General features: G+C 47.0%; 1 protein-coding gene across 3 annotated transcripts in view; it reads left to right on the top strand.

Annotated features, from left to right (window-relative positions):
* Window positions 1-13,497, top strand: part of matn1 (matrilin 1) — a 73,385-nt gene that overhangs the window by 34,739 nt on the left and 25,149 nt on the right. For all 3 annotated transcript variants that reach the window (XM_072500826.1, XM_072500828.1, XM_072500829.1), the window contains exons 4-5: window positions 11,341-11,563; window positions 13,213-13,335. In XM_072500826.1, the coding sequence (XP_072356927.1) occupies window positions 11,341-11,563; window positions 13,213-13,335 (346 nt within the window). The remainder of the gene's footprint in view (window positions 1-11,340; window positions 11,564-13,212; window positions 13,336-13,497) is intronic.

The following is a 13,497-nucleotide window of genomic DNA, read 5'->3' on the forward strand; positions in this document are numbered from 1 at the left end:
AAGTGCGCGAGCACTCGGGCCCTTTTAATCGGTCCATTCAGGCCTCTCACGTTCCACGTGATCAGCCTCACTAGGGGGCTACCTGCCCCCTTCCCCTGTCGACTAGCCATCACCTTCTCTAGGCCAGTCCCGTATCCCGCTTCCGCGCTCCCACTCGCTCCCCAGGCGTCGCATTCCATCCCCGTCCACCCACTCTTTAGCCATTTCCTCTTTGATTTCCGCAGCAGCAACCCAGTTATCCCCCCCTCCCCCCCCCCCCCCCCCCCCCGCTAGATCCCCCTCTAGCGTGATTGCTCCCCCCATATTACTTCCGCAAGTCAGCTGACTTCAACTGACCCCGGCTACTCCTGCTCCCTCCTTGACCCCCCCGTGTGGGGAACTCCCATCTACCTTGCGCCTGTCTTCCCGCCATTATCTTTCTGGCACGGGAACATCCCTATATCTGACCCGCCTCTTGTGGCGTAGCTCCCTTTCCCCTCCCACTCCCATTCCTCATTCTCCGCCTATGTCCCTTCTTTCCCCCCCCACCGGCGCCCACATTTCTTAGTGTCTCCCCCCTTCCCAATTTACTTCTCTATTTACATCGACAATAACATTCCCTACAGTATCAGTCCCTCAGTTCCGATCCAATTTCTCATCTTTAATAAAGGTCCATGCTTCTTCCGCCGTTTCGAAATAATGATGTCTCCCCTGGTACGTGACCCATAGTCGTGCCGGCTGCAGCATCCCGAACTTCACCTTCTTTTTGTGTAACACCTCCTTGGCTCGGTTAAAACTCGCCCTCCTTCTCGCCACCTCCGCACTCCAATCCTGGTACACCCGTACCACTGCATTCTCCCATCTGCTACTCCGTACCTTTTTAGCCCATCTCAGGACCTCTTCTCTATCTTTAAGGCGGTGAAATCGCACGATTGTCGCCCTAGGTGGTTCTCCGCTTTTGGTCTTCTCGCCGGGATCCGATGGGCCCCCTCCACCTCTAAGGGGCCCGCAGGGGCCTCAGCTCCCATCAACGAGCTTAGCATCGTGCTTACATAAGCCCCGCAATCCGCTCCTTCCACTCCCTCAGGGAGACCCAGTATCCGAAGGTTCTTCCTTCACGCTCTGTTTTCTAGGGCCTCAATCCTTTCAATACACTTTTTGTGGAGCGCCTCGTGCGTCTGTGTTTTGACCGCCAGGCCCAGGATCTCGTCCTCATTATCCGTCACCTTCTGCTCCACCACGCGGAGCTCTGTCTCCTGGGTCCTTTGTGCCTCCTTAAGCCCCTCAATTGCCTGTAGCATCGGGGTCAGCACCTCCCTCTTTAGTAGCTCCACACACCGTCTCAAGAATTCGTCTTGCTCGGGCCCCCATGTCGCCTGGACTTTCTCCGCCGCCATCTTGTGTCTTCTCCCTTTCTGTCCCTATCGCCGAGGATTCCTCGCGCTGCAGCCACCGCCGCCGATATTTTCCTCTTTCGTTGGGGGGGGGGGGGCTCCCTATTCACTCACCCCACACCGGGTTTCGTCGCGCGAAAATGTCCCGTTGGGGCTCTTAAAAGAGCCCGAAGGTCCGTTGGAGCTGGAGCCGCCGAAACGTGCGGCTTAGCTGGTCATCGCCGCAACCGGAAGTCCACACTGGGCTGGTTTAGCACACTGGGCTAAATCGCTGGCTTTTAAAGCAGACCAGCAGCACGATTCAATTCCTGTACCTGCCTCCCCAAACAGGCGCCGGAATGTGGCGACTAGGGGCTTTTCACAGTAACTTCATTGAAGCCTACTTGTGACAATAAGCGATTTTCATTTCCTCATAAGGTACCCTTTCAACATTCCCCACTGAAGGAAAACACCTTGCGCTTTATTATTCCCACTTTTTCCACCTTCAACTTCCCCGTAAAACAGGCAGAAAGGCTAAAAAATCCAAACTCAGGCAGGAACCACCTTGTGTGAGACCACTCCACTCACTCCATGGCGTCCACCGGAAGCTGGCGAATATCCTTTTTCTAACTTACTGTTCAATGTGTCCAAATATTTCTGTTCCCTTAAGAAATATTTTCTAAGAATTTGGGTCTCACTTGACTTTAATCAAGTAAAGTACGATTGCTTTCAAATGGTAAATACCAATCTGAAAATTGCACAGAATACAAAGAGAGTCCTGTCATAGTTCTGGAGAGGTACAGTCTGAGAATTGTACAGTGCGTGTGCTGTGTGGAATTGTGTGTCTATACAACACTGAATGAAGTTACAGTTATAGGAGGATCAGTGTTGAAGAAAAAGTTATTTGAAAAAACACAAAGTCAGAAGGAGTTGTAAGATGTGTGTAGTTCGGCAGGTCCTATGAAGAGATTCTGTGTCTTGTAGTTCAACAGTAAGTGTTTTAACTATTCATAACCATGTACATATATAGAGTATAAGGTCTAAACTAGGAGCTGTCTCCATACTTGCCTCCACACACATCTCTGTCCAGTACAAGACTGCCCTCTAGACTTGGATCCTTTATGTCACAGTGAGGGCGGTACTGTACCGACTTGCAAATTAACCCTTTTTATGCCAGACCGTTATACTACAGGAGTATTATTAGAGGTTTGGTTTTATAGAGTCATTAATAGGCTGAATTTGTAAATGCCAGTTGGAGTAAAACTGGAGGCGGCCTCATGGAGTCAGGGGGGGTGGGAGCCTCACTTCATCCACCTAGGGACCCGCCCCAGCACCTGCCATGCCGGGCCATGACTGCGGACACTAGCCATCCAATGGAAGGGTTGACCCTCCACAATCATCACCAGAGCAGCTGGCACCTATTTTGTTTCAATTGTATGTGCCTGTACTTCAGCCTCCATTTTGTGGCGCCCTCTCTCTCTTTCTACATGTTTGAATCACCAGCTCCCACCTGAGCCTGTGGGGCTGCTAATGTGTCATTGCTGGGTGGCCTGCTATTTGTCCTCCAGCTTCAGGAGCCCACCCACCATCCTTACTAGAATGACAAGTGCACCCTCTGGTTACTTCATTGCCATGTTAATGGAAGCCTGCTTGTGACACTAATAAAAATTATAAAAATGGATTTTTCTTTAACAATTGCATTGGGGTCTACTTCCCAGACAGTGCAGGGTCAGGATCTAGATGTTTTCCTGACCATATAGAAACATTTGGCCCATTGTTGGTTGATTTAGGAACAGAAAAGACAAAGGGCTGGATTCACTGATTTTGAGCCTACGTGTGGAGGATCTGGGCGCTTTAAGTCAAAGCAATCAACGGCGCCCCCTCACCGATCCTGCGACCAGTGAGAGGCTCCCACGCTAAAAACAGCTGTAGAATGGCCGGGTCCATGGCCGCGCATGCTCACGTCGACGACCTGCAGCTGTATTGCTGTAAAACATGGTGCAGACCCAATCTGCCAGATAGTACCCCCATGGCCACCTCCTGGCCACCCCCACCAGTCTCCCCAGCCCTCGGCAGGCGGTCTGGTTCCATGGGGGCCTATGTTCCTCCGTGCCGGACCCCTGTAGAGCTCCACCATATTGCCCGGGGGCCGCCGCGGAGACGGGAACCCACGTGCATGCACAAATTCGCGCCGGCCGTAGCGCGCATGCGCGAACTCGTGCCGCATTGGCTGGAGCTGCGGGAACTTAGTACTGTGTAATTCTTTGATACTCAGCCACCCATTCTTATACAATCCGGAGGCTTGGCTTCTCTGATCAGTGATCCTGATTTAATCTAATTTTATTTCAACCTTGTGTGTGCCGAATTTTAATTGTTCCACCGTTGGTGGTTATACGGGCAGTCCAGCTGTCGATATGGGCCCCCACACGTCTGGGTTAGAGGCCGACCAAGCGCACGGCCTCCAGCGGCCGCGCCATGCTCCATGGCGGACTCAGCCCGCGGACGTGGACCCCCGAAATAGTCCAGCATGGCAGACTATGTGTGCGGGCAGTCCAGGTCCAGCATCGGCCGCTCTCCCGACCTGGACTGCCCGCTCACATAGTCCCCAGTCCCGAAGAGGCCCCCCCTTGCCCTCTGATCGGCCCACCCCCGACTGTGGCGGCCGCGGACTGAGTCCGCAGCCATCTCACGAGTTTCCTGAACTGCAGGACCAGATTAGAACCACGCCGTCGGGAATTCAGTCGGTCGGGACGGAGAATAGCGGGGCCAGCACCATTTATCTACTAATGTTGATCTCCCTCAGTTCCTCCCTCTCACTAAACCTTTCATTCTCCAACATTTCTGGTATCTGATGTGTGTCCTCTTTTGTGAAGACAGAACCAAAGTATGTATTCAATTGCTCAGCCATTTCTTTGTCCCTTATTATGCATTCCCCTGTTTCTGTCTGTAGGGGGCCTACCAATCTCTTTCTCTTCACATATCTATAGAAACTTAGTGTCAGTGTTTATGTTCGCTGCAAGCTTCCTTTCGTACTGTACTTTCCCCTTCTTAATCAATCCCTTTGTCCTTCTTTGCTGAATTTTAAACTGCTCCCCAATTCTCAGGCCTATTACTTTTCTTGGCCAATCTGTATGCTTCTTCCTTGGATCGGATACTATTTCTACTTTCCTTTGTAAGCCATAGATTGGCTCTCTTACCCATTCTGCTTTTGTACCAGACAGGAATGAACAGTTGTTGTAGTTCCCCCATGCGTTCCTTGAATGTTTGCCATTGCCTATCTCCTGTCATCCCTTTAAGTAACTCTCCCCAATCTATCAAGCCAACTCACGCCTCATATCTTCATAGTTCCCTTTATTCAGCACCCTAGTCTCCGAATCAACTACTTCACTCTCCATCTTGATAAACAATTCTATCATGTTATGGTCACTCATCCCCAAGGGGTCTCGCACAGCCAAATTGGTAATGATTCCCTTCTCATTACACAGTACCCAGTACCCAGTCTAAGATGGCCTGCTCTCTAGTTGGTTCCTCCACATATTGTTCAAGAAAACCATCCGTATACACTCCAAGAATTCTTCCCCTACGGCATTGTGGCTCATTTGATTTGCCCAATCTATGTGAAGATTAAAATCGCCCATGATCACCGATATTCCCTTGTTACATGCAGCTCTAATTTCATGTAAAATGCCATTCCCAACCTCACCAGTGCAGTTTGGAGGTCTACATATGACACCCACTCATGTTTTTTGCCCCTTGGTATTTCTCAACTCGACCCATACAGACTCCACATTGTCAGAGCTAATATCCTTTCTCACTGCTGTGTTAATTTTCTCTTTAACCAGCAGTGCCACGCCACCACCTTTTCTTTTATGCCTGTCCTTCCTAAATACTGAATTCCCTGGGACATTCAGTTCCCATCCCTGGTCACCCTGAAGCCATATCTCCGTAATCTCAATTATATCATACCCATTTATATCTATCTGCGCGATTAGTTCATCCACTTTATTGCAATTGCTCCATGCATTAAGGCACAGAGCCTTAAGTTTGTCTTTTTCACATTGTTTGTCTTGCTCCCAATATTTTTCTCTTTTGCCCTGTTTGAAATTTTGCCCTTGGTTTCTCCACCTATCACTTTTCTTATTCACTTTTCTACCTTTTGTTTTTGTCCTTGCTCCCTCTTTCTCTGACTCCTTGCATAGGTTCCCATCCCCCTGGCATATTAGTTTAAACTCTCCCCAACTGCTCTAGCAAATAGTCCCCTTAGGACATCAGTTCCAGTCCTGCCGAGGTGTAACCCTTCCAGTTTGTACAGGTCCCACCTCCCCCAGAACCGGTCCCAATGCCCCAGGAATCTGAAACCCTCCCCCTGACACCATCTCTTCAGCCACGTATTCATCCAATATATCCTGTCATTTCTACTCTGACTAGCACGTGGCACCGGTAGTAATCCTGAGATCACTACCTGTGCGGTCCGATTTCTTAACTTACTTCCTAGCTCCCTGTATTCTGCTTTTAGGATCTCATTGCTTTTTTTACCTATGTCGTTTGTACCGATGTGTACCACGACCACTGGCTGTTCACCCTCCCCTTCCAGAATGTCCTGGACCCGCTCTGAGACATCCTTGACCTCAGCACCAGGGAGGCAACATACCATCCTGGAGTCTCGTTTGCGGCCACAGAAACGCTGTTACTTGTACAAGCAGCTAATGGGGAGAAGTTTTCCTTGTTGACTTTATCTAAGCTTGTCAAGCTCTGGTACACCTCTATCACATCTCCCTTCAATCTCCTTTGATCCAAGGAGAACAGCCTCAGCATTTCCAACCTAACCTTGTAACTAATTGCACACTGACTGTTCTATTCCATAAGCCTCAATTTTCTTAACCAGTCTTTTATGTGGTACTTTGTCAATACTTTCTTAAATCCATATAGACAACATCCACCACATTCCCTTCATCAATATGCTCTGCTATTTCGTCAAAAAATTCACTTTGATTAGTCAAGCACAGACTGCCTATTGCAAATATATGCTGGCTTAGTTAACTCAAACCTCTCCAAGTGCCTGTTGATTTTTTCCCCTGATTAAGGATTCCAAAACATTACCCACCCTTTCTGTTAGACAAACTGGTCTATGGCTTCTTGGACTGTACTTGCATCTCTCCTTGAATAAGGCTACCAAATTTGCCACTGTTCTATCTTCTGGCACCTCCCCCATACCTCGGGAAGCTTGAAAGATTAAGGCAAATCCTTCCGTTGCCTCTATCCCCGCTTCTTTTAGCAACCTGGGACACAAGACATTTGGACCAGGTGACTTATCTACCCTCAGCATAGCCAACCCTTCCAGTCTTCTCCCTTTGAATTTTCACACTATCCATTGCCTTCACTATCTCCTCTTCCACTGATACATTGTCAGATTCCTCTTAGTAAACACCGATTACAAATGCGTATTTAATATTCTAGCCTTGCCCTGTGTTTCTATGCATTTATCACCCTCTTTATCCCTAATAAGACCCATTCCATCTCTTGTTATCTGCTTACTATTTATCTGCTGCTGGAAGATTTTTGATTTCCCTTTCGCATTGACTGTATTCTGTTCTCATGCTGTCTCCTTGCCAGTCTTGGGCTGGATTCTCCGCTTCCCGGCGCCAAAATCGCGTTCGATGATGGGGAGGAGAATCCATTTCGGCGTCAAAATAGGGAGAGGCGCTGGTTTTTCAATTCTCCACCCCCTGAAAAGCGGCGTACTCCCGGAGTACACCGTGCCGAGTATCCACCGCCTCAGGCCATTGCCTGAGGCTCGCCCCGCGATGCTCCATCCCTGACCGGCCGAATTCCCGACGGCGTGGGGCTCTCATGGTCCCAACCGTTCGGGAACCTCGCGTGGCGGCTGCGGACTCAGCCCGGGGCAGCCAAAGTTGGGGGAGGGCCAATCAGCGGGTGGGGGGAGCTTCATCTGGGGCTGGGGGCTCTGTGAGTGGGCCGTCCAGGGCCTCGAGCGGCCAGGTGGGGGCACTACCTTGGCGGTCCAGGTCCGCGGGCTGAGTCCGCCATGGAGCACTGTGCAGCCGCTGCAGGCCACCGCCGTACACATGCCCGGCCTCCAAACCGGACATGCGGAGGGCTGTATTGGCATCTAGAGCTGCGAGCTCTACGCTGCCTCCCTGCTAGCCCCCAGCAAAACGGGGAATCGGTGGCCTTTTGACACCAGTTTTCCTGGCGTAAAAGATCACCGTTTTCATGCCGGTGTGTGGACTTAGTCTCCAAAACGGAAAATCCAGCCCCTTGTTTTCCTCTTTATCTTCCTTCTCAACTTTTTGTATTTGACCTGGTTTTTACTTGAAGAACTCACACATCATACACCCTCCTTTTCTATTTCATCATAGTCTCTTCCTCCCTCGTCATCCAAGGAAACCTGTTTTTGGCTCCTTTACTTTGTTGTAATGTGCCGAACCTGTAATTGAAGCATCTCTTCCTTTAAAAATTGTTCTGTCAGTCTCATTTTACCCTGCCTAGATCCCTTCTCATGACATTAAAATGAGCCCTCTTCTCCATTAATTTAAACATTATAATACAATGATCACTCTTACCCAAATGCTCCTCCGCAAATACTTGCTACATTTGGCCCATCTCATTTCCCGGCACCAGATCCAGGATTTTCTCCTTTCTCATTGGGCTAAGAACATACTGATTAAGGAAATCCTCCTGAACATATTTCAGAAATTGCTCCCTCTCCTCGCCCTTTATTCTAACATTGTTCCAATCGATATTTGGTAATTAAAGTCCCCTAGTATCACCACTGTGTAGCTGAAGAGGTGAGAGAAAGATCTATCAGATCTCATTTATTTTCTTCTCTTTTCAAGACAATTGATAGATTACAGTGCCAGATATACAGACAATATTCTTCAGCATTAGCAGACTAGCCAGAAGCTGCTGAGACGAGAAATATTTGGAATGAAAAGGGAACATATTTTCTTCAAAATAGCTTTAGAACTAGAAGAGACCCTTTTAAGATCAGTGCTTTTAGTGATGCTAAAACTATTGGTGAAAAATAATGGCTAAAGGTGCAGTCATCAAAGGTGAAAGTTGACAGCTGTGTGTTGGACTTGTCAAAGGCATGAAGAAACCATCCAATGAATTTAAAGAAAGAACATCCAAGGAGGAAATCAAGATGTAATATCAACCATTGTACAATGCGAATGGCCAAGGTTCTGTTGGCTGAGGGCACATAACCTGTCAGAAGTTGATGAATGTATATTGGAGACCTCAGTAAAAGAATGGATAGTGCTGGTTGATGAGTGGAGGTCATTATTATGGAAAAAGACCAAATTCCTGGAGAACCCTAATTTGATGAAAAAATAATCAGATATCAAAAGCTGGATTCGCCATTTGGGACACTGTTCTCCTGTCGGAACTAACTTGCTTCTGGTTTGAGTGGCGCCCAGAAGCGATTCCCTCTCTCTTCCCCTGAAAATTTATGCATGTCGTGGAGCGCTAGGGAATCTGTTCCGAAAACCGCTATTGAACTGCCATTTCGAGCAAACGGCCTGATGCCAAGGCCCAGTGGCTGACCCCCTCAATGCAAATCCTGACCCCAGCCCCCGCTGACAAGTAAGGGCATCCTCCACCCTCCTTCCCCACCACCATGGGAATTCCTGGGTCACCCCTCCCTACAAAACGCATGCATTATGGTGACCCGTTCCCCCCATCAGTTCCTACCATCAGATTCCCCCATCAGAGACACCCACCACCAGAGACCCCTCCACCAGAGGTACCCATCACCAGAGGCCCCCATCACCAGAGACCCCCACCACCAGAGACCCCTACCACAAGAGACCCCCCCAACACCAGAGACCCCCCATCACCAGGGACCCACCCACCACCAAAGACCCCCCACCACCAGAGACCCCCACCACCAGAGACCCCCATCACCAGAGACCCCATTCACCAGAGACCCCCATCATCAGAGACCCCCACCACCAGAGACCCCCACCACCAGAGACCCCCTCCAGAGACTCCCTCCAGTGTCGTCGTCCCCAGAGACCCCCTCCAGAGACCCCACCAGAGTCCCCTGTCTGGAAGCTAAAGAGCAGTCCAGGCAGAAACAGTGAAAAATCACTGTTTTTTCACTTACACCTGCTGCCGCAGACAGCGGTGTAGAAAGCAGCAGCTATACTTCATATAAAGCCAAAACCACATCACAAGGCATTACACCCTGCCCCCCAAACTCTTTGATCTGCAAGGCATTTATTCACTTTCAAAGAGAAAAAGGTTTTAGTAGGCTGAAACTGACAGTTATAGCTTCCATACAACCAGATGTCTGGATTGTTTATTTTCATTTCCCTTCATGCTTGAATACACCTCAAGTACCTTGCTTTGAACCTAACCTTAGTGGTTATAAACATCTAGCTATAATTGACAGCTCCTGACCACATCAAAAGCAGCTGTGCTCTCTGCTGAGAAAAAGAGAATGTGAAAGCACTTACTCGTAGGCACGAGATTCTCCACCGCATCAGGAACTCAGCTACCGGTGTTGGGCGGTGGAGGATTCCCTCCTCCCCACCCACACCCCCGCCAGCTTTTCTTGCACAGGTAGTAATTTGAGAGTATTCAAGGGATCACTTAGAATTTTACAACACAGAAACAGCCATTCAGCCCCATGCCAGTGTTTACATACCACACATGCCAGCTCCCACCTTGATACATCCCACTTTGTCAATATATCCTTCTACTCCTTTCTCACCATGCAGTAGCAAGTTCCACATTCTCACAGCATGGCAAATTGTTTGAAAATTTGCTGTGCTCGACCCTATGACAAGCTTTGAAGATGTGTAAGGGCAATGGCAACCAACTCAACAAAGTGTTAACACAGAGTGGAGAATTGCAATACACCAGCAGTGGAATCACCATCGTGCATTGTGAAATAACTCAAACTTTTCAGTTTGATAGTTAAAAGTTACAACAGCTTGCATACCTTTATAAAGTTGAGACATAAGCTGCAGGATTTTCTGTCTGCGGGATCCTCCGCTTTGCCAGCAGTGCACCCACGTCTGCGGGTTTCCCGACGGCATGGGATGGCCAACATGGGAAATCCCATTGGCTGGCTGCCGGAACGGAGGAGGGATGCTTGCTCAAAAATGGGACTGGCGGAATGAAGAATCCCGCCCAAGGTGACTACAACAGGAGTTGTAAGTATAAGAGTGATCACCTTTCTTGGGGATAGAATTAATGTTACCAATATTTCTAAGAGGAAGCAACAATGTGCTGGAAATAAGAAAGCTGGAAGAAAAAACACTGGGCAGAACAGTGAGAACCATAGCATTGCAATGTAACTCTGCCACATCATTACATTCAGCTATTTTGCCTCATTTCAAATTGCATGTCTTACAAAATATCTTCATTATAAACATACTGTGCACTCATGAAGACTTTGGAGATTCTTTCCACACAAAGTGCACACTGGGAGGAGTTAGTGTGGTGCTTTTGATGCCCCCTATTGGGCAGTTTCATCATAAATAACAGAACAAACTGGTAACATTCCATTCTCTTCAACAGATAAAACACAGGCCAAAGGCATTTTACACATTGCTCTTCTATAATATGAGAGAACAGACAATGTCACTCATTTATGCACTTCTTGTGGGAAAAAGGTCTCCAAAACAAACAAATATTAATTTCTATTAATATTTAGTTATCAAAATTATGTTAAATGTATACTTTCACAGCTTTAAGTTTTATATTGTGAAAACAGATGAATTCCAAGTGTGTCAAGTATAAATCTACCTAAAATTCCCAGATGAGTATAATAGTATAGTATTAACTTCAGGACTGCTTAAGGACTATGGTCACTACTGGTGTCAGTATCATTCTAAGATTAAATGCTTTGAAAAGCATTTGAAAATTAGCAACAGAATAAAATCAACATTGGATTTATGTCCAATTATTCATGATTATTGCAAAAAACTGACCATTTTTGTACCCCATCTACTCTCAGGTTGCCATCATTGTAACTGATGGCCGGCCGCAAGACCGAGTGCGAGAGTCAGCCACACAAGCCAAGCAGACTGGCATTGAAATCTTTGCCATTGGCGTAGGCAGGGCAGAGATGAACTCACTGCGCGAGATCGCCAGCGAACCTCTGGAAGAGCACTTAGACTATGTGGAAAGCTACAGCGCTATAGAGAAACTTTCCAACAAATTCAAGGAAGCATTCTGCGGTGAGTAAAGCATCAAAGAAAGGAGAATGGTGTCAATTCAGTAGCATCGCAGTTAAGCGGTCAGCCTTCATGCACATTAGATCATAATTCTGGGTAACAATATTGACCAATCAGTACTCAAACTAGACTGGTACCCTTTTTAATCTGGTACTCAAGTAGGTACAGTTTACTTCTGTTTACATAATAATTTTATTTTCTGAGCATATGATTAATGCTTAATGGGAAGAGGAGTTCAACAAGGGTGTTTTTTTATCATCGGTCCTCTTCAATGTCTATGTCGAAACAATGATTAAAGAAGTGTTTGAAGACACAGAGCCTGACGTAAAGATTGGGGTTGCGGAGGGGGGAAGAATTATAATATCCATTAGATTTTCAGATGCTAAAGCACTTGTAGCAAGCACAGAAGAAGGACTACAAGGGCTAATAGATTAGTAACAGGAGGCATGAACTTTGGAATGAAAGTGAACATATGAAAAATAGAAGTAATGCATATCTCAAAATCACCAAAACATTTTCATATATTCATGGAAGGAAGAAAACTAGAACAGAGGCAGAGCAGGCTCGAGGGCTTAGTGGTCTACTCTTGTTCCTAATTTGTATGATTGTCTGATCAAGTATTTAAGAAGCATAACATCTGCAGGTGGAAGGTACGACAAAAAAATAGGAACAAGGATAGCAATGCAAGAGGCTGTGTATGGTAAGAGACAGTTGCTAACCAGAAAGCTGAATAAACAACTCAAGAAGCAAACTGTAAGGAGCTTGATTTGGAGTGCTGTTTCATTTGGGTGTGAAATTTGGACCTGCTGGAAAGGGGAGACCAAATTGCCAAGTTGCTTCAAAATGTGGGCTGCATAGAGTCATAGATTCATAGAATTTACAGTGCAGGAGGAGGCCATTCGGCCCATCGAGTCTCCACCGGCTCTTGGAAAGAGCACCCCACTTTAGTCCTGCCTCCACCCTATCCCCTACAGCCAGTAACCCCATCTAACCTAAGGGCAATTTAGCATGGCCAATCCATCTAACCTGCACATCTTTGGACTGTGGGAGGAAACCGGAGCACCCGGAGGAAACCCACGCAGACACGAGGAGAACATGCAGACTCCGCACAAAGGAAGAAATTATCAATGCTGGATGATTTGAAAACTGGAACTTGTTATTGACAAATGAATAGACTGGCACAGGACATAGAGACATGAGAAGACGATAAGCCAAGGACCTGCCTTCAGCCAGAACACACAAGCTGACAATGATGATTCATGATGGGGTGGGGAGGGGGAGCACCACTTTTATTGCAGGCATTTTAAATTGTGCATCTTATTTAATATTCTGCTTATAATCTATTAATGAACAGTTTTTAAAAATAACCATAATTGCATGTTATCTTTCCTCTGCAATATTTTTTAAATATATAGATTTAACAATATTACATTCACTGTATATGTATGTATAGTAAAAGAGTTGGACTGTAGGTCATCAACTGATTCACTGATAGAACAGTTTGAAAGGAACATAATTCTGGGAACCTTGGCTTGTGGCCAAAAACATTTCTATCTTCAAATAATCCTGTTGATACTCTTGTAGTCTGGATGCACAAGTTTTCGTATATTTCCTTTATTGTGATTGATATAGCCTGAATTTTGGTGTTGCAGTGGTGGATCTGTGTGACAGTGGAGATCATGACTGTGAACACATCTGCGTGAGCACCCCTGGCTCTTACAAATGTGCCTGCAATGAAGGATTCACATTAAATCCGGATGGAAGAACATGTGGCAGTAAGTTTTGTTTCAGCACACAATCACAAAGTTACTAAACTGAACGTTAGCTAACCTGCACTTGCATTTATAAGGTAAATGTACAAGGTGCGTCAATGCTTGCCCATCGATTCAGCTGTGCAATTTCATATATTACCCACCCCAATGCTAGCAATCCTCCCC

This window comes from Scyliorhinus torazame, chromosome 1, assembly GCF_047496885.1.
Source record: "Scyliorhinus torazame isolate Kashiwa2021f chromosome 1, sScyTor2.1, whole genome shotgun sequence".
Taxonomy (NCBI): Eukaryota; Metazoa; Chordata; class Chondrichthyes; order Carcharhiniformes; family Scyliorhinidae; genus Scyliorhinus; species Scyliorhinus torazame.